The sequence below is a fragment of the Drosophila teissieri genome, chromosome 3R (genome assembly GCF_016746235.2).
Source record: "Drosophila teissieri strain GT53w chromosome 3R, Prin_Dtei_1.1, whole genome shotgun sequence".
Taxonomy (NCBI): domain Eukaryota; kingdom Metazoa; phylum Arthropoda; class Insecta; order Diptera; family Drosophilidae; genus Drosophila; species Drosophila teissieri.
The window spans coordinates 6,587,674-6,608,151 of NC_053032.1; the positions used below are offsets into that span (position 1 = coordinate 6,587,674).

Genomic DNA, 20,478 nt, shown 5'->3' on the forward strand with positions numbered 1-20,478 from the left:
TGATTTAAGCGTATTAAAAGTAAAAATATATTTTATTTGGAATACTGATAAAATGTTTGAAATTATATTAATATAAATTAAATAAAGCTAGATATAGGCCTTCAAAAATCTTACCTTTGCCTCGTCGATACGCAGAATAAAAACAGTAAATGACTAACGTCACGTTTGTAAAAAAATATGTATCATCCATTTTATTAGAATTTTCGTTCATACTTCTTTTCTCACTTAAAAGACACTCATACAACATTAACATGTAAATCCTTAATGACTTTTGCCCAAAGTGTATATTCAGTTTGGAGGTTGTTTTCCATTTCCATTTTATTTTATTCATATTTTGTTTTTTTTTTTTTTGCTTGCAGCACCAACAATATCGATATCTATAAGATTATAGATGTATTTACAAATGCACAACTAGATTTCGCTGTTCAGAATTCAAAATTCAAATGTTTCGTACACTAATGCCATACTAAATGCTAAAGTTCTGATTTACTTGTATGTGTAATTATAATCGAAGTTATTGTAGTGCAAGGGAAAAAATATTCAAATATCTTTCCGCATTTGGCGTGAACAAATCTTTAAGTTTGCTTCTCGTTAAATTATTGTACAATTAAGATTTAAGTAGTTTTTTTTGGGATATTTTTGTGTAAACTTACATCATTTACTTGGCTTTGTTTTTTGTTTTTTTTTACTTTGTTTTAATTTTAAAAGTAATCACTGTTTAGCCTCCGTTCTTTGACATTAAGTTGGTTGTGTTGCTTGTTTGTTTTGGGCAAGGCAGGAGTAGGACTTGCCGGACTCGACATAAGTGGCAATTCACTTGGTGCTGGTGCTGGCTGCTGTCTCACTGTTGCTGCACTGCTCGATGACGCTGTTTCCCTCCGCCTCGCTGCTGGTGGTTGTGGAAGAACTGCTGTCGTCGTCATCCTCATCGCCATCCCCATCCTCATCGTCATCCTCATCCCCATCCTCGTCCTCCTCGTCATCCTCATATACAATTTCGTTCTCGATCAGTCGCATGTCCATGTCCATGCTGTCGAAGGAGTCGGTTATGACGCTATCATCATCAGTAGTAGTCTCGTCCTCCTGCCCAGAAGTATCGGTTTCAAGGTCTAGCTCATCATCGCCATGGCCATGTTGCTGCGGCGAGGAGCCGTCGCTCCCCGCATCAATGCGCATCTCCTGCATCAGCTCCTTGATCAGCTCAGTCTCAATCTCGGTGACCCCAAGGCCCAAGTGCTGCTTGTTTACGTCCATCAGCACGTTCTTAAGATTGCGGGCAAGAAGGCGCATGTGCTCATCGCTGCAAGCGCTCGGACTGGTCACATATCGGATATAGTCCTCCAAATAGTAACTGTTGAAGCTATCGCGACTGGGATCACTGCTGGCGAACTGCTGGTGCGTCAGCAGCAACTGGTTAATCAACCAGTTACGCCCGCCCTTTAAAACTTCTATGGCATCTCGTACACATTGGCGGCCCAGCTCGAAATTGCGGTACAGCGGGTAGGTTATCATTCGCCGCAGGAAGGCAACCAGTACGTCCCGATAGTTGTCGAATTGCTCAAAGTAACAATAAAGCGGGCAGAGGATACTTCGCGTCCAGCCCGATTCACACGTCGGTTCATTGTTCGTCGTCCGCACATCATAGCATATGGCCAACAGGATGCTAATCAGTCCGCAATCGATCTCGTTTTGCCGAAAGATGTCGCACGGCTGCTGTTCCCGTGTCAGCTTTCGGCTGATGTTGTGCAGCAGATGCGCTTGTTCCTGGGTCATGGAAGTCTCGTAGATTTTCGGTTTGTAGCGTAAAGGATTCTGGTGACCGGACGGAACCTGTAGCTCCACAAAATTAATCTTGTACTGCTCGCGCGAAAAGCGCTTCATCTCATCGACCACACGCTCTTGTCGCCTTTGTATGGGGCTCATGCGATGTGGCTCCGAAACGCGGCACGTGGCTCTGTCCAACTGGGAAGATTATAGGAAGATTATTATTGTGCGGAAGAGCAGTTAAAAAAATATTGGAACTCACCTCACTCGCGTCCAGCGGTCCACTGTACTCACTGGCATAGCCGTACCCGAAATTGTTGGTCAACTTGTAAATGCGCTCGTGGCCGTCGAGCTGCAATTGGCACTGATCGGTGATTCGTTTAAGTTTCCATTCCTGGACCAGATGCTCCTTGTCCGGCAAATGGGCACTGGTGGCGTCGGTCAGCGTGGGTAGGTGCAGGAAAGTAGCGATGTACTCTTTGCGCCCACTCCACTGCTTGGCTGTATCACCCGTACCGCCGCCACCTCCTCTTTCGCCGCCGGGTCCTTCCTGGGCACCCGCTGATAGTGGCAGACAGCGCAGGCAAATTTGGTAGTGATTCTCCTTAGTGTTGAACCTTATCAACAGTGTCTTCAGCTCTCGCAAGTCAAAGGTGCGGCGGCTGTGGAATCTGTCAGAGAGGAAAAATAATAGTGCGTAATGATATCGCTGGAATTTCGTCACTGTGGGCACGCCAGATTGCCGGATGTGACTCACTTGTACAGCTTAACGTCTGCGTAGAAATAAAGATCGTGCGCGTCAACGAATATATCGCAGTTTCTTATGCGATCCACATGCAACGCCTCCGCTTCTACTACCCCCGCCCCCTGACACAACTCTTCACTTGCGGAAGAAGAAGCAGCAGCAGCTGCTGCTGGCTGGTGCCACTTTGAGGACTGATTCAGGGCAGGCGGGCGGGGTATGAGCAGCGTGCACGAGTTCTCCAAATAACTGTGTGCAATCTGTCCATTCAACATCTTATAATTTTATTACGAGACTGCTGATTCTGCTAACTACTGTTTTTTAGTATAATTTTATTTATTTTAATGACCAGTATGACCGCCTACTCGAAACAAAAAATTGCTGTTAACTGCTAGATAGGTTTACGTTATGGGCTGCGGGTTCGGCTACACTTCCGACCAATTAAGCCACTTTTCAAATTTGAAGGTATATTATAAGTGAAGCCCGATTTATAAAATAAATGAATTGAAAAATAATTACAATTCCAAAAGTGTATAAATTTCGAATTTGAATATTTATATTGCTTTATCTCTGACTCTTTATACAGTTTATAGGCTATTTACATTTTTTGTTTTTATAATATCAATATTTACCTTTAGTAAAATCAGTACTTTTCATTTTCAGAACATATTTAAAATCATTGTAGGCTAACTTCAACCGCTTCGTATTCGCTTACGTTTGCAATCGATATCTTCTTGCCTTACGTCGTAAATTGAAGTCGATTTCACGCGTTAGCTCCACTTTGCGGACGCATTAGGACATTGCTCATAAACTCGCTCCATTTGCCAGTCGCCATTATCGATTTGTGGCAGAGGAAAAATAGAGAATTAAAAAATCGCGTTTCAGCGTTAGGTACCGGTTAGAGAGCGCATTAATCGCGGCGTTAAATTGTGAAGTGATTGTGACGTATGAACCACTAAATCCTTACCGTTCGTTTATTCGTGAAACCCGTGTAGCAGAGTTTTCCCGTTCGAAATATTCTCAATCAATCAATACCTCTCTGTCTCTCGCTCGCCCCATACGTGTGTGTGTCACTCTCTCTCTCTCTGTATCTGCTTGTGATTGTGTGTGTCGGTGTGGTCTGCTCCTTGGGTGCATAATTAAATTAATCAAGTAAATAAAAGCCAGCGAGCGGGAGCAGGAACAACAACAGCTTCATCATGACCATGGCAGGGCAAACGATCAACGACAGGCTGCTGGCCGCCCGTCACAGCCTTGCGGGCCAAGGACTCGCCAAGTCCGTTTGCAAGGCCACTACGGAGGAATGCATTGGTCCGAAGAAGAAGCACTTGGACTGTGAGTGGCCCTGTCTATCTCTTTCCCTTACCCTCGCTTTCGCTCTTTCATTGCGTAAATCACGGTTACATTTCCTTGTTATCACACGGAGAAAAAAGAGGCACAGTCTTGTGCTACTAGGGGAGATGCACCCCCCTACCACGAAAATAATGCTGAAATTTCACTGTTATTATTGTATAAAGCTTCTAAAGTTATTTATTTAAATCTACAAACATTCAAAGCAGTAACTTGTCTGTTTGAAATTAAATTGAAATCATTTTGGTAATGGTATTGATAAAATAATGTTAGACCGGATAAGGTGAAAAAAAATTAAAAATCAAATGAGTCTAGCGCAATTACATTTTTCTATAATCAACAAACTAACAACAAATTAGTACAGAAAATAAAAATTTACAATGTACTTAAAATAAAAAGCACTACTGCCACAGCTAATACGGGCTGTAAAAGTAACTCAGATGCAACCAGTTCGAGCCACTTGGCTTTCTTGGCCATCCTCACATGCTTTGAGTTTTTGTGCGATAAATCACAAAGTTTTCTGAAAACGAAACCACTGTTCACGGTCCACATAAACCCAAAAACATCTACCACCACCCACAATTGCATCTGGAGCTCAGCTGCTGGTGTTTGTGGACTCCGTTCGTCATTGATTGCACTCCCATCTCTTTCTACCCAATGCGCTCTCTCTCTCTCTAATGTTACGTCACTTTCCCACGGGTGCACGTGTGTTTGTAGGGGCTTTGAATGGCTTAAAACGCCTGCGAAATCAGGTATTGTTGTTGTCGCGGTATCATGGCTTGTTAAATTTATGCACAAGTCTTTTCCTAATTTGCTGGATTTCCTTAGTCGTTTGAATTTTGCAAAAACTTCTAAAGAGCCCAATATCTTGACATTCCCGTTGAAATCTGGTTTTTTGGTTAGTTTTACTCGCATTGTGACCCCCTTTTATATTGCTTGTTGGCAAAACTTTTTTTTCGATGAGTCATCAGATATGGCTCCGATTAAAGAGGGCATTACTGAGGGCGTTACTTGCCACATAAACATTGTATTGTAGTTGCCGCAGACCAACTTCCAATGAATTCGCATTTGTCCACGACCAAAAGGAATACATATAACCAAAAATTTGGCCGCAAATGCTGTATGCTGTTTTTTGTGTTCTGATTATTCAAGATAATCATTTTATATTAATATGTAATGTTCAATTCACGTAGCAAAACTCTACAAAAATCTGAGTTCAAAGTAAACTCGTACATTTTACAAAGGGTTGCCCTTTATATCTAACATCTCCCGACAAACATTTGCCTTTATCAACTACCACATTTACTTTAATTATTTGAGAGCATATGAATGTGGATTCAGTCCAGCGATAACTACGGTACTGAAGTCGCCATCTGCCTTGTTATTAAACAACTGTAAATCACTTAAAAATATACGTGAATCAGACTAAAAAAGCGGGCGGATAGTAATTTTAACTAAAAAACTATTTTTTAAATGCTTACCACTCTGCAATTTCAACGCGTTTTTATAAAGAAACAGATCCAGACCACTGTGCTCGTTCAGAAACTCACCAGTTTCGCTTACAAGGGCCAATCAATTTTCCACATTTACTGTTTATTGAAATTTGTTCTTATTTATGTATGTATGTATGCATGAATCACTGGTCTGGCGCCCGTCAGCTTTCCCAAACAAAATGAAACAAAATGCCGGAGAACATCAGGTCTGGCATGTGCAACGCCCCTCGAATCCCATGCAATTATTTTGCTCTGCGACAAACACTTTGCAACTGAAATGGGAAATGCTTCAAATGGAACCGCATGATAGTAGACACAATGGGATTCTGCGCTTATCATCGACACTTTTCCGTTAATATTTAGCTTGATTGGCGGTTGCAAACTGAAAGCGCTGATAAGCCAACAACGACTAAGAGTCGCGACCGATAATGGGACGCAAAAAACAAGATGATTATATTTATGGGAGGTTCGGTCGTACAGCAGAGAACCAAATAATAAAAGTAATCGTTACAGAAACTTTGTAGAAGAGATAAATTGACTTTTAAAGTGGTATGTGGCTTCTTATACGTGTAAACATTTCTTGTTTTGATTACATTAACTACAATTATTGTAAAAATAATGACACTGTTGATTAAATCAATACTAACTAATAGTTGTCAGAAGTAATTTGTGAATCTGTGAAAATATTTTCAAAAATGTTGGGCTGTTTAGTAAAATAAATATCAAACTAAAGTTAATCGCAACCAATTATCGCAACCAGATTATATTTTTTCGATTTTATCAATCGTTTGCCTATTTTTTTCTACCAAAAAGTTGTATTGAACGTACACAATTAAGCAACAAATGCCAATGGTGCACTAATAGAAAATTACAATATAATATTTTATAATTGCTTAGTAATACACTCGAGGGATTTCTGTCTATGCGATAAGAAACTAATATAAAGCGTTGTTTATAAAATAGAGGATATTAATTTATTCTCTTATGCAAAGTAATGTGTAAAATTATCTTTTGGCTGCATTTTTTTAATACAATTGCAGATTTGGTGCACTGCACAAACGAGCCGAATGTGTCAATCCCTCATCTGGCCAATTTACTTATCGAGCGTTCACAGAATGCCAACTGGGTGGTTGTCTACAAGTCGCTGATAACCACACATCATCTGATGGCATATGGCAATGAGGTTTGTATTTGTATATTTATCTGTATCTAGTGTTTGTGTGAAGCTTAGGGGCGTATTACAGTTAAATTTTTACTTTCGTTTAAGCGTTAAAAATGAGGTAATTTATTTTATTTATTTTTTTATTTATTGTACAGAATGTGGGCACTTCTATAGAAAAGGTCACGTACATAACACGATTCTCATTTCTTGATTTTTTTGTAGGCTATCTTTAATGGCTAATAATTACTGGAGGCATTACGCTTTTTGGATGACCTCTGACCAAGCTTATCGTTATGTGATATATTACTTTTTGTTTCTGTTTGTCCAGTTTTATTTATTGGTTATTTATTTGGTGCCGCATAAATTTGTCTTCAATGAAAAATAATTAAGTTTAAATAGGGCCACAACAGATAATATATGGGGGTCAATTTTAAACTTTATATAAATTATTTGCCATTTCTTATTGTCGAAATAATATTTAACGGCTTTTTGATTGTTTATTTTCCAAATCTTTTCAGCGGTTTATGCAATATCTTGCCTCTAGCAATTCGACATTCAATCTCAGCTCCTTTCTGGATAAAGGAACTGTACAAGGTATAACGAACCCTCTTTATAAAACATCCCAAATTTGTTTCGAACGCATCGACGATTTAATCGATTTACCTATTTTAAATTGTTAACTAATGCCTACATTTTGATCATTCCCATTCTCTTGTTCAACTCATGCAAATGCTGCGCGAACGTTTGGCTTCATCTTTTATACTTTTATTTGATTAACAACAATTTATAAACCAAAAATATTAATACCGAATGGCGCTGCTTACTGACCTACATACAACACACAATATGGTGGCTAACAACAACTTGAAAAATGCAATTATCCGAAATAAATATTCAATATAAAAAAATATAAACCTTATACAGATGGTGGCATGGGCGTTCCTGGTGGCAGAATGGGTAAGTATTATACAGAAGCTATTAGAAATTGGATAAAACTTTCCTTATTTGGCTATAGGCATTGAATTCATTACTGGTTGTTACTAAAATTTGTTCTACTTATTATTAAATGCGAAATTAACTAACCAAAAGACACTTCTTTTTAAGTTTCGTATTTGGCATTGCCCAACATTTGTGTGACCTTTATGATTGGATATCTGTACTATATTTTTTGCCCAATCAACAGGTTACGATATGTCTCCCTTTATTCGGCGCTACGCCAAGTATTTGAATGAGAAATCGCTCTCCTATCGAGCCATGGCCTTTGACTTTTGCAAAGTCAAACGGGGGTAAGTAAATCCAGCTTACATTTAAGTGTCATCTTATTGATTTGTATCGCAATCTATAATTTTAGCAAAGAGGAAGGCTCGCTACGCAGCATGAACGCGGAAAAGCTTCTAAAGACTTTGCCAGTTTTGCAGGCACAATTGGATGCACTTTTAGAGTTCGACTGCCAATCCAACGACTTGTCCAATGGTATGTTTATACTCCCAAATAATTTGTAAAATATAATTATAACGATTTTTAGGCGTCATCAATATGAGCTTTATGCTCTTGTTCCGCGATCTCATACGATTGTTTGCTTGCTACAATGATGGCATTATAAATTTGCTTGAAAAATATTTCGACATGAACAAGAAACATGCGCGCGATGCGTTGGATCTTTATAAGAAGTTCTTAGTGCGAATGGATCGTGTTGGAGAGTTCTTAAAAGTGGCTGAGGTAAGAGTGTCGTATGTTAATATATTATATATACTTTTTTTTAATATCATTTACGTTTTATTTTCTGTTTCCAGAATGTGGGCATAGATAAGGGTGATATACCCGATTTGACCAAGGCGCCCAGCTCGTTGTTAGACGCCTTGGAGCAGCACTTGGCCACGCTTGAGGGTCGAAAAGTATCCGCTGCTAATACTCCTACACAGTCATCGAGGTTTGTTGATCTATTTTAATGCAATCGTGCGTCACATGCTTTAACCAATACATAGTAGTAGGAGTTTGAAGCTTTCTGTAATATGAAGAATGCAGAAAAAGCTGCGATATTTAAGTGATTTGTACATCTAAAATATCAAACTCCGAAATCGATCTATTGGAGTATTATTATTACTGTTATCTGTTATATGCTAACATAATTTAAACATTATAATTGGTTAGCTTATTTCTATTTGACACATTTCGACGTATTTCCAATGTTATATAAAATAATAAGAAATTATTTTATAATTAGCAATTATTTATGAAGGATTTAAGAATTCTTTTAGTTCTAATTGTATATGGATTTTATTTACTTACTATTTAGTGTATTGTTGCGATATATTTTTGACTTGCTTTTTTTTTTGTTTTTTCTATTATTTTCCTTGGTTCTTATGTTGCACCTGATTTGGATGCCTGGCAAACATTAGTAATCAGCGTAATGTAAAATCCGCTGTATCTGCCCTGTCTTCTACCAGCTCGGCTTTTGGTACTGCAGCTGCGTCTAGCAAATTTGATACCACCAACGGCATTGACGAGCAGCTTAAGGCCCAGGTTCTGGCCGAAGAGGAGGCCGCTATGAACCAGTACAAGGTGAGTTTATTTGAAACATTATCCTTATATATCACACCCCAAATAATCCATTTATCTGCCTGCTCTTTTGCTAGTCCAAGGTGTCGTCGCCCACCAGCAGCGGTGCTACTGGCGCTAGCGCTGCACTAACAAATCCATTTCTATCGTCGCCGCCAGCCGCGCAGGCTGGCCAGCCGATAGTTGATCTGTTCGGTGCCGCGTCTGCGCAGCCCGCTGCTGCTGCAGCAGCCACCAAGGCCTCCGACGATCTGCTGCAGTTGGGCAATCCTTTCGCAGACATGTTTGATGGTGGAGCAGCTGCTGTTGGAGCCACAGGTGCTGCACTCAATGCCAATAATTTGTGGATGCATAATAACGGTAGCATGTTATAATTTTCTTATAATTTCGTCCTAAGTTCTCGTTTAGCGATTACGATTTAAGTTACATTTATTTTGTGCTGTACATAGGTAACAGTCGATGTGTAAGTGTAGTGATCTTACCTATTTATGTTGTCGTATTCTACAAATCAGAGCTATGAGGAGCGCACTTTTCAGGCGCCCTAGACCCCCCTCACCCTTTGTCTGTCTACTTATCACTTCAGCTTAGACGTCTGTTTGCACAAGTTTACATGCATTCATTATTCATAATTGAAGTCATAGCGATATATTTTGTATTAATTCAATTATTTACCATATTTATTTTTGTAAGTTTTGATTTTTTTTTTAAATTCTTGTCTAATGTATTGTTACTCTTCATTTTTTCATCACTGTTTTTTTCCAACCTGAAACTGTAATAACAACATCTTTAACAACGATACCGAAATCAAATCCTCGGTTACGAAACCAAACCAATCGCAAATCTTCCAAAACACGACAACGACCATCGCCTACTGTCCACCGCCCACACACACCCAACTAAACTGAAACAAAACCACCAAAAAATGTCAAAATAAAACAAACAAAACTAGGTTTCAATGGAGCATCAGTTTCCTCCGCTGCTGCTACAAATGCATTCGTTTCCGATAGTAATTTCTCATCCGTATTTGGTAATACGGAACCGGCAGGTAAGTCACTCGATGGTAATACGGAACAGTCTTCATTCATTCCTAACTGCAAGCTAAAATCTAATCCTAAGAATACATATTTAAATATTTAATATGCAGTCACTAACAACATGCTTATGATTTTCTAACTATTCCAAATTGAGTGAAAATTGAAGTGGTTCGTTTTAGTTTACCAATTGGTTAAGGAAATAACAATGCCAGTAATATCATCCAACTGTGATGTGTTTGATTAATACTAAAATACATGTAGCATGCGATTTAATAAGCCTGATTAATTTCCACTTTTTAAACAGACTCAACAAAGAGCTAAGAAAATTCTTTAGTGCGTATATAAAATTCGATCAGAACTATGCGTGATGATATTAGAACCTGATCCTGTACCTGTATATTTAATTGCCAGTTTTTATTATTTCTTATTTTTTTTTATTACATATTTTAATTGTTATCCTCTGAATGTTTGCGTTACATTTTACACAGCTTCGACGTCGTTGCCAAATCCATTTTTTGATGACTTATCGTTTCCCCAAGTCTCACTCTCTGCTGAATCTGTTGCTGCGCCCTTTGGCAACAATATAAATTTCATGGATCAGCAGATGCAACCACAACAACAAGCGGCTTTATATTTGCAGCAGCAGCAACAGCAGTTGCATCTACAGCAGCAGCAGCAACACTGGCCGCAACAGCAAGCGATATTGCCACCTTCCATGTCAGCAGCTCAGTTTCCACCAGGTGAACAATCGTAGCTCCTCGACGCAAAACGAAAACAAACCCATTAATCACAAGCATATGTTCCTCTGCGCGCTTTGTTTTTGTACAAAGCTTGATCCATCACTGGCTTGTTGTACTGTATCGGACACTGACTTCTATCTCAGCATCCAAGATCTCCTGAGCTTTGGCCATTGCCACAGATGCTCATCAACACCAAACAGAACGCGCTTTTCCCTCTGTTGTCTGCTCGTGTTTTGTAGCTATTTTATGAAGTTGAGTTGTCTGCAATCGACTATAAACTCGTCCTGTTATTGACAAGGAAGCTGCGTTGTTGTCTCTTAACTTTTAATTAATTTTCTACAAAAAAATTATTTAATATGTGTTTCGTGTGATAACTGTGTGTTAACTTTTTTCATTTTGTGTTAATTTCCGCTATACGAATTTTTGCTTTTTTAATTCTGAACTTTTTACATAGCTATCAGGATGTATTTTCTATAATATAATGCAACACCTAACACATTAACACAAATTACATTAACAAAAATTATTCTGCTTTGTAAATAATTTTACCTTTGTCATGTGTGTGTAAATGATAACCTATTATTAATCCACCATATGTCAAAAATCATTAGAGATCGAAAATTCCTAAATCTTTAAATATTCAATGCAATTTCATGTTATTTATTTTGTAAATGTTATTTTTTCTCTTTTTCTCTCTCTTATGTTCTTATGTACTGAACGTAAAAATCAAAAATATCAAAACTAAAAACAATTTCACATTGTATCATGTTAATGTTGGTGGCACAAATACATATTGAACACTTAAATCTCAACAAAATGCTAAAACATATTTGTGTGTTTTATGATTACGCTGGCAAAATGAAAAATATTAAAAACAAATTAAAACCGAAATATCAAATATCTACGGCAATCAAACTCAACGCTAACTCGACAAACATCAAAACAAATCCTTTGGGCTCATCGGCTTCATTATTTATGCATACCTACTATATATACACCAATGTGTTTGTCTCTGTGTATAAATGTCTGCTAAAAACGGTGCATTGGCTATGGCTATCCCCAATCAACCATGTCGCCTGAATAATATAAATCTATCAAAGGCTTCGATGCCTTGGGCGATGTCCTCAAGCCGGCCTCAGCCAGCAACAACAGCAATCAAATGAACGTTGTCGCCGCAGGTTACTCCAGCAATAGCAGTTCGATCCTAGCGTTACAACAGCAGCAGCACCAGCAGCAACACCAGCAGCAATACCAGCAGCAACTCCAGCAGCAACAGCAGCAGCCACCAGCTGGCACTGGAAAGATAATTACCGGCGACTTGGATAGTTCACTAATGTCACTCGTTGATAACTTAAATATTAACAAAACGGCAAGTGCAAAGTGAGTAGATCGAGCCAGTAAACTGATGATTGTATGTGCGTGCGTTCGAAAGCGAAGCCAAACCAGAATGTTGATCAGAATCCATGTTGTCACATCCCTTTCGGTTGATCCGCAGTAGATGGCTGAATGGTGTCATTTTCGATCTACCACAGATCTGTTTGATAAGCCATGCTCCACTTCCGAAGAAACCGATCCTTTGATGATCCTTTAATCCAATACCATTCCGAACTTGCCCTCCCGACCATATAGCCATATTCATGTTTCATACGTGTACATAATATTCATCCAAAAATGGTTCGAAATCACGCAGAAATCGTTTTAGATGAAAAAAACTCAAAAATTCAAAATGCCGTGTTCATTGACGTCGTCTATATATCATTACTCTCTTACCCCATTATTCTCATAGACCCGTGCAATGGAATTCACCTAAAAATACAGCGAAACCAGGTGCTAATTGGACACCCCAACCAATGGCGGCTACTACTGGTGCTGGCTACCGTCCAATGGTGAGTTTTGCCTACTCTAACTCTTCTGTCTACCGAACTACTCTACTCAAAAACAATCAATACTACTCGAAAGAATCTACGTTGCCTCAAATTTGTTCAAATTTAATAAGTGACTGAAAAAAATTCGAATTCACTAGAATTTGTGCCGAAGCAGATACAAAAAATAAAAAGAAATATAACAATGCCAGAGAAGAAAACAAATGACACATTTCTTTACTTATGTTAATGCATTGTTTTTTCATATCATTTTCTTACGATTTTGTGTCACCCAACACTTTAGGCTACACTTCATGTAAAGTACAATACACTTTACTTAATTTAATGTGAACTAAATTATAAAAATTAATGTTTATTTACCATTTGCACAATCCGTATAAATTTACAACTTGAGCTACTTGGTTTCCTTGGTTTACAGTACATTTTTGATCTGTATGAAAATTTTTTAGCTTGCTTAAAATTGTCTTGATAAGATTTAAAGTAAATTATTATATTTAATATTTCTTCACTGTGGCAGTTCCCTTTAAATTTCTAAGTGTTTTTCGTATATCATAATTATAAATTGGATGACCAGAATCAAAGCGCAAAATCAAGTCTGCGGGTTGTAAGTTTGACTTTATTTTGTCCACACATAACCTTGGCCCTAGTTTCCACACACCTTCCACTTATACAACAGAATCACAGTAAACAGCACTAGATCATAAGCACTAGGGCATCCTGAAGAGCAGGGCTTTGATGATGGGTTTAAGTCTGGACACACAAAACACGCAGCACACGAATACGACAATTCACATATACCCATTTTATAGTTTTAAATCCTTTTTATTTTATTTTTTAATTTGCATTTCGACGGAGTATATATAAACTATCAACTTCTTTCTTTTCTTTATTTTATGTTTGCTTTATATCTCAACTATCCCAACGCATACCGCAAAATCGAAAATCGTTAACCGAACTGAATCAAATTGAATCACAACTAAATATATATTGAATCCAATCAAACAAACAACAACAAACGAATCACGTATGACAACTCACGCTGCGCCTTTGCTAATGCTGTCTGTGTGTGTGTATGTGTCTTTGTGATATATCAATATATATTCTATCAATATGCCTATATATACCAATATGCATCACGTAGGCACATGGCATGACCGTAAGTCCTGCGCCAATCACAATCAATCATCCGTATATACATGCTAGTTATCCTGTAACGCCAAATTATATGCAGGTAAGATGATGCTGAAACGAACGAAATGAACCATTACAAAATGAAGCAGAATGAAAAATTCTATATAAATATCATCTTGGTTTTGCCCTGAGTTGCCGTTTTTCTTAACTAAAATATTATTTTAGTTTTATTTGTTTTCATTATGTTTACCAATCGAATTTCTATCATCTCCAGCACTATAACATATAAATGTGACCCATATGCCAAGAACTTTCTTCTAACTTTCAAAGAAACCTGCCAACAATTCCCTCTCGATGACCAGTAACAAGCGTTTTAAGTGTTCCTACTCTATGATTCTCGTCTGTGAACTAAACTGCAATACTATCTTCCATTCGTATCTGTTGATTATTTATTTAAATATACATTATTAAGTTTAGTAGACATTTTGTTTTTAATAGAGTTACTATTTCACTTGTCTGTAGAGCTCACTACCTTACGTGCGATTCCATGTAGCAACTGTTTCCCAAGCTCACTGCAGCCTCTCCTATTTAGCCCAAACGACTATTCTTTTCCTGCCACTGATTTTGTAGCATTGCGTGTGCCATAGCAGTTAATAAGTATTCCCTTTTCAGTGCATGAATTTCAATTTAACAGAGATTTATGTTCGTTTTTAACGCCCTTCCTTATGACTCTTATAGGGAATGACGGTGATGGGACAGCCAAGTATGATGGGGCAGGCAGCAGCCCCTTTGATTGGGGTGCAACCGACGATGATGGCGGCGCCGCACAGTAATGCAACAGGCATCATGCAACCCATCCAGCCAACGCAGAATGGCAGCAATAAAGGCGTCCCACTCGACCCATTTGGTGCGTTATAAGCGGTCCCAAAGGAGCTCATACGTGCAACCCACTCACTCACTCAGTCTGAGCGCTCTAACCTCATAGACGGCAAATATCCAACCACACTCACAGACACAAACGCGTAATGAAATATTAAATAAACCCATAATTATATATTATATAAACGTGCAAGTGAAAAACAAGATCTTAAAATTGCAGTATGTTTTCTGTTCACCCAATGATACAGAAAATACATATAAAGTTTATGGAAAAACCAGCAGCAATGGCAAACACAAATGAGACGGAAGCAGATAAAAATATATATTATAATGTTGAACATTGAGAAAACACGAAAAATGCTATATACATACATATATATATATTTATATTATTAATATTTAAATGAAAGCAAATAAGTTTGACTATTTATATGTATACACCAATTTATATACTATGCTAAAACAAATGAAGAGAAAGTAAAAGCAAAAACGAAACAATTTCCAACAATAGCTAACGGAAAGTAACCTATGTGAAATATACCTACTAACTTAAAAATAAGTCTTTACAAAACCTGCAGTTGTGTCCTACGCCAATCACTTAACACACGTTGAATTATCTAGTGGAACTACGTTAACTGTCTCAAAACAGAAGTAAGACCGAACATGAAACTGATTCAGAAATTATATTTTCAAACGCAGTCGAAGTGCTTGCACAGCCTAACGTAATAATTTGCAATATTTTAATCCGTCTATCAATGTTTTCCTGTTATTTTTAGTCATTTCTTGTGACTAAATATGTACCTATTATATTTTTTAAAGTTTTGTTAAGCAATTTATGATTTATTGAACGGCAAATATTTGTAAATGCATTCCAAACTAGCTTCAATTTTGTCCAAATTTAATTTGCGAAGTAGAAAACATATGTAATTATTAAGTATTATTTAAAAACAAATTCAAGCAACGCTAATGTAAAATATGTTTAAATTCTAGAAAAACCGCAACGTTTATTTAATATGTGTTATACTTTAGTACGTACGTTGTGTTAGAAATTTATTTAATTGCTTCTAGTACTCGATTGAAAACGGACATCATATACGTACATAGTTCATTTCAAGAATGTGTATATAAAGCATAAGACGTGAATGTAGAACTTTTCCTTCTACGCGACAAGCTGAGCTATGTTTAAATAAAATTTATAAAAATTATATGAAATATTAATTTGCATTATTTTTTTTATTTTGCGCTGCACTGGAATTAATTGCCAAAATCAAACAAAGTAAATGACTTCCAAAACTTTTATCAACTCCAATCTATTACCCTCCTTCAGTGATTAATTGATGGTTCAAAGGTTTCTTCAACTATCTTCACATCCTATCTCAAATGCTTTAAATTCTGCCGCTTTCATACTACTATTCATGGGAGTCTATCCGCTAAGGCCGTTAATTCTTCAAAATTATATAGCAGTTGCTATAGGTAACACCGTCAGTTTTTCGCTGTTATCATTTAAAAATAATCACATAAGCAGAAAAGTACGTTATATTTTTGCACCAGCCAAAATGCAATTTTATTGCTCACCAAAGTAGGCAACAATTTAGTAAAACTATTAAGTAAGAAGGTTGACCAGGATTTGCGGTTTAGTATGTCCTACTAATGGAATAGGTGGGTCAACTCTCGTAGGCAAACAACAACGCAAATGCAATAATCGTTAGAAGCAAACAATCATGTATGGAATTTTCATTAAAGCTACAGCTTATGTAAACGTAAAGACCCGAACTCGAATCAATGTACATTTAGCAAAATTATACACTCAAAAATTACAAAAAAATGTTTTATGACAATATATATACGCTGGTGTTTGAGCTAAACTATACTCATACATAGGACTAACTTAAAACTACACTTACTGTCAACACGGTGCATGCGTTTATAACTTTGCAGAACTAAAATTATTAGAAAATTGCGACCACTTGTATATGATTCTAATGAATCTTAATAAATGATCAATAGGTAGTGAGATATATTTGGTCGACAATTTGCAATGAAGCGTGCTTGGAGGGTTGGCTTACCAAATCGAATGTATCTTGTAGATAACCATCGATCGTGCAATGCAATGTACAACTAAGAACTATTTATGTTTGAATCAAAGTGTTACTATGTTTCTATTAGTTTGTGTACTCTCTCTCTCGAAAGAACCCTATTTAAATGAATAAGAACACATATAAATTAAAAGACATTTTTGTCGCAATGAATTCTTACAATTCGATCCAATCTCATGGAAATGCAAACTACTCGAGTATGTAATATGCACACATTCTCATTAAATAGGAGTAAAATATATTGTGTATTATTAAAATTATGTTGAAACAAACCCAACTATAAAACAAAACAAAAATGAAATGTTAGTGCAAAATAAATGTGTAAAACAAAAATATATTTTGTTGATTTTGTATTATTCTTTTGAGTCGGCGGCTATGAAAGTGTCAAACATATAGTTTTCTTGAAGTGATCACATCCACACGAGAATCGAATGTTCAATAAGCTCCATCAAATCACATTTTAGCCAAGAGCCCCTAAAGCACTCACCATGCCGCCGTGTACTTTGCGCCAGAGAGGTATGGCCTATATACCACGTCGGGACAAGAACCGAGAGAAGGATGTCCTGGCCCCGAAGCCTGTGCATCCGCGCTCCTTGCGCTTTCATGGATTTTTTGGCATGTCATACGTCCATCAGCATGTGATGGTGGATGAGCGATGGACACCCAACTCCCTAACGGAGCAGTTTAAGGGAATGACCGACTTGTTGAGTAAGATATATCTTTCTGGGTGTGATATCGCTCCGTTAATAATACATAATGAACAGCGCGACGTTTGGTGTTTAAGAACCATGAGTCGAAAGCCAATCGCCAGCGGTATTTTCGAGAGAACAAGCGCCTAAAGTTGCAATGTCGAGATGGTCGCACAAAATTACAGAATATTCTGGTCAACGACAACACCCATAAGATCCGCAACTTTCTCATCAACCATAAGCCGCTACAGAGACTGTACCAGAAGATGCCCATTCATTTGGTAGTGGACAACATTAATCAGCGAACCTTTGTGATGAGAAAGGAACGGGATCGTTTAGAGTTTCGCTTAGATCAATTGAAGCAGCATTACAAGGAACAGCTGGTTTGTATAATTATTATACCCGTTACTCGTAGAGTAAAAGGGTATACTAGATTCGTTGAAAAGTATGTAACAGGCAGGCGTTTCCGACCATATAAAGTATATATATTCTTGATCAGGATCAGTAGCCGAGTCGATTTTGCCATGTCCGTCTGTCCGTCCGTCTGTCTGTCCGTCTGTCTGTCCGTCTGTCCGTCCGTCTGTCCGTCCGTATGAACGTCGAGATCTCAGGAACTACAAAAGCTAGAAAGTTGAGATTAAGCATACAGACACCAGGGATATAGACGCAGCGCAAGTTTGTCGATTCATGTTGCCACGCCCACTCTAACGCCCACAAACCGCCCAAAACTGCCACGTCCACACTTTTGAAAAATGTTTTGATATTTTTTCATTTTTGTATTAGTCTTGTACATTTCTAACGATTTGCCAAAAAACTTTTTGCCACGCCCACTCTAACGCCCACAAAACCGCCAATAACTGTATGTGCTGAAGACTCTTCTTCGCACTTCAAATAGCTGAGTAACGGGTATCAGATAGTCGGGGAACTCGACTATAGCGTTCTCTCTTGTTTTTTTACTTGCAACTTGCCCTTTTAATTGTTACCTTAAATTTTGTTTTGGTAGCTGCGTAGGGCACTTCTGCAAAATCGCATCAAGTACCAGAACGAATTTATCCTCGACGAGGAGCTGAAGTCCCGAGTTTTTCTAAAGAAGATTGAAAATTCGAATGTGCGCCTAAAGGCGATCAAGACCATCAACAATACTTATAAAAAGATGATACAGGTGCTCGTTCATGACGAGATTTTTTATGAACCCATCTTGCGCTCCCTTAGCAGTGACATGGATGATCAATCTAACTTCATCAAACATATCCTGTTCCTAGGCATGCCGGCGATCGCCAAGTTTAAGGAGTTAAACGATGAGTTCCGAAATATGGAGGAGAAATCCCGAAAAAACCTGCAGCACAAATTGCAAATGCTGTCTGCTTTAAAGAAACCAACAGGTACATCAATTGTTAATTTCAACAAGCCCAAGGAGGCGCCTCCTACGACGAATCTAAAGCGATATGTTCGCGAAACTCAGAGCATGATGATCCTAAAACTGGAGCTTAAGGCTGTGGAAAAGACTATCAAGGAGGTCAAGTTTGTAACACTTTGTTCGCAGGCCAAGGAAATTTATCCACGGTGTGTCATTAAAGTGTATTGTATCTATTTGAGAATACTTAACCATGTACATTTCAGAATGAAGAGCCAGGTTGACAACAACGATAAACTACATCGCATGATTGTTAATGACATGTTAGCTCATGAAATGCTGGAAACCAAGATGAAGTGCGCCAGTGTCTTGAAAGGGGTCCTTATCAACAATCTCTCAGAGGAAGAGATTAAGTAGGTAAATAACTCCATTATTATCAATTTTCTTACCTTTACTTGTTTTATAGTCGCTTGGAGCGCATCAAGGACTTAAAGAAGATGCTTCAAAATGACATCCAATTTGAGCAAGATACTTTGCAACATCTTAAGAATAGAGCTGATGCATATGTTATGTTAAGGTAACTAGGTTTTTTGATTCTTATAAAATAAGCAGACAATTATCATAGTGATATAAAATGATCTGTAAAAAATATTATCATGTCGATTACAGGGTTAGCATTTGGAATTTATTGGAGATTCTTCGTCACATTGATCGCCAACCCAAATTACTTCGTGCCCAGTATCCAAACTCGTACTTGAAGCTCCCCTTGCTTAAATTCGAAATGCTGAACATGAGGGCCGCTGCCCCAGAGATTTTCGAGGAGAATAGTTGAGCCGACATATATAATGAAACAGTAGCCATTAATCCAAATCACTGCCCACAGTTGATAACATAATGCACATGGTGAAGCGTAAGATCTACAAGCTGATGAAGGCTTATGCAGTTGAGCTCAAGCCGGCGACCATCAAGCGAAATGTCGAGGAATACCATGCCGACTTCTTGGCCAGCCTAGATATGTACGAGCCCGTGGATAATGAAGAGCAGGCTCCAACAGCTCCCGAGGATGACATACTGCAGGAGAACAAGACCATGGCCAATGTGCCCAACCGCAAACAAATCAAGGCACAAAGTGCTAAGCTTGTGGAGGAGCTGGCCAAACGGGATGAAATGTAAATGTTTAGTTAGGTATTCGTGTTGCAGCTATATAAAATTTGAAGTAACTTAAATTCTGTACGTTAACAAACAATTTGAATTGCCCGCACAATTGGTGGCTTCGAAAAAATAAAAAATCGTGAGCTTTGCATTGGCGAAATTCCAAAACAAGAGGCGCTGCCTCTCAGTAGTCAACTTTATGTAATTTATCCATAATTGCAGCAAACGGTGCTTGGGATCTTGGATTGAACCAAGCTAGATTGCTTCAACTTTTGGCTTTTGTTGACGCCCTGCATTTTCAGTGGCAGTTGTAATAATTCCGGGGAAGAATTGTAGTTCCATTGCCTCATCTCATAATTTGGGAGTTTTCCCAGTTTGATTTGTGGGTTGTGCAAGGTGTGAATACTAGATAAAGCTTCAGCTTTGAATACGATGCAGACAGCCTTCTAC

General features: G+C 38.0%; 3 protein-coding genes across 22 annotated transcripts; 2 read left to right on the forward strand and 1 right to left on the reverse strand.

Annotated features, from left to right (window-relative positions):
- Positions 1–159: 159 nt before the first annotated feature.
- Positions 160–2,888, reverse strand: LOC122622137 (protein SHQ1 homolog). Its single transcript, XM_043800352.1, has 3 exons — positions 2,522–2,888; positions 2,027–2,435; positions 160–1,962 (listed from the first exon to the last, which is right to left on the reverse strand). The coding sequence occupies exons 1-3, from the start codon at positions 2,779–2,781 to the stop codon at positions 814–816; spliced, it is 1,818 nt and encodes a 605-aa protein (XP_043656287.1). The 5' UTR covers positions 2,782–2,888; the 3' UTR covers positions 160–813.
- A 391-nt stretch (positions 2,889–3,279) lies between these two features.
- LOC122622134 (phosphatidylinositol-binding clathrin assembly protein LAP) lies at positions 3,280–15,955 on the forward strand. 20 transcript variants are annotated; one of them, XM_043800336.1, is made up of 16 exons: positions 3,280–3,841; positions 6,390–6,532; positions 7,030–7,105; positions 7,436–7,468; positions 7,695–7,797; positions 7,863–7,984; positions 8,037–8,230; positions 8,305–8,441; positions 8,959–9,073; positions 9,148–9,388; positions 10,020–10,115; positions 10,593–10,844; positions 11,945–12,224; positions 12,631–12,730; positions 13,869–13,958; positions 14,597–15,955. In XM_043800336.1, exons 1-16 carry the CDS (start codon positions 3,706–3,708, stop codon positions 14,774–14,776), a joined length of 2,298 nt encoding a protein of 765 aa, XP_043656271.1. In that variant the 5' UTR covers positions 3,280–3,705; the 3' UTR covers positions 14,777–15,955. The 20 variants fall into 20 exon arrangements, with proteins under 20 accessions (XP_043656271.1, XP_043656269.1, XP_043656273.1 ...); XM_043800334.1 differs by having other exon boundaries at positions 3,281–3,841; positions 9,148–9,430; XM_043800333.1 differs by having other exon boundaries at positions 3,283–3,841; positions 8,911–9,073.
- Positions 15,956–17,209: 1,254 nt separating this feature from the next.
- LOC122621018 lies at positions 17,210–20,223 on the forward strand. The gene is made up of 7 exons (XM_043798738.1): positions 17,210–17,541; positions 17,598–17,905; positions 18,526–19,085; positions 19,143–19,289; positions 19,343–19,453; positions 19,546–19,703; positions 19,760–20,223. Exons 1-7 carry the CDS (start codon positions 17,322–17,324, stop codon positions 20,047–20,049), a joined length of 1,794 nt encoding a protein of 597 aa, XP_043654673.1. The 5' UTR covers positions 17,210–17,321; the 3' UTR covers positions 20,050–20,223.
- Positions 20,224–20,478: the final 255 nt, after the last annotated feature.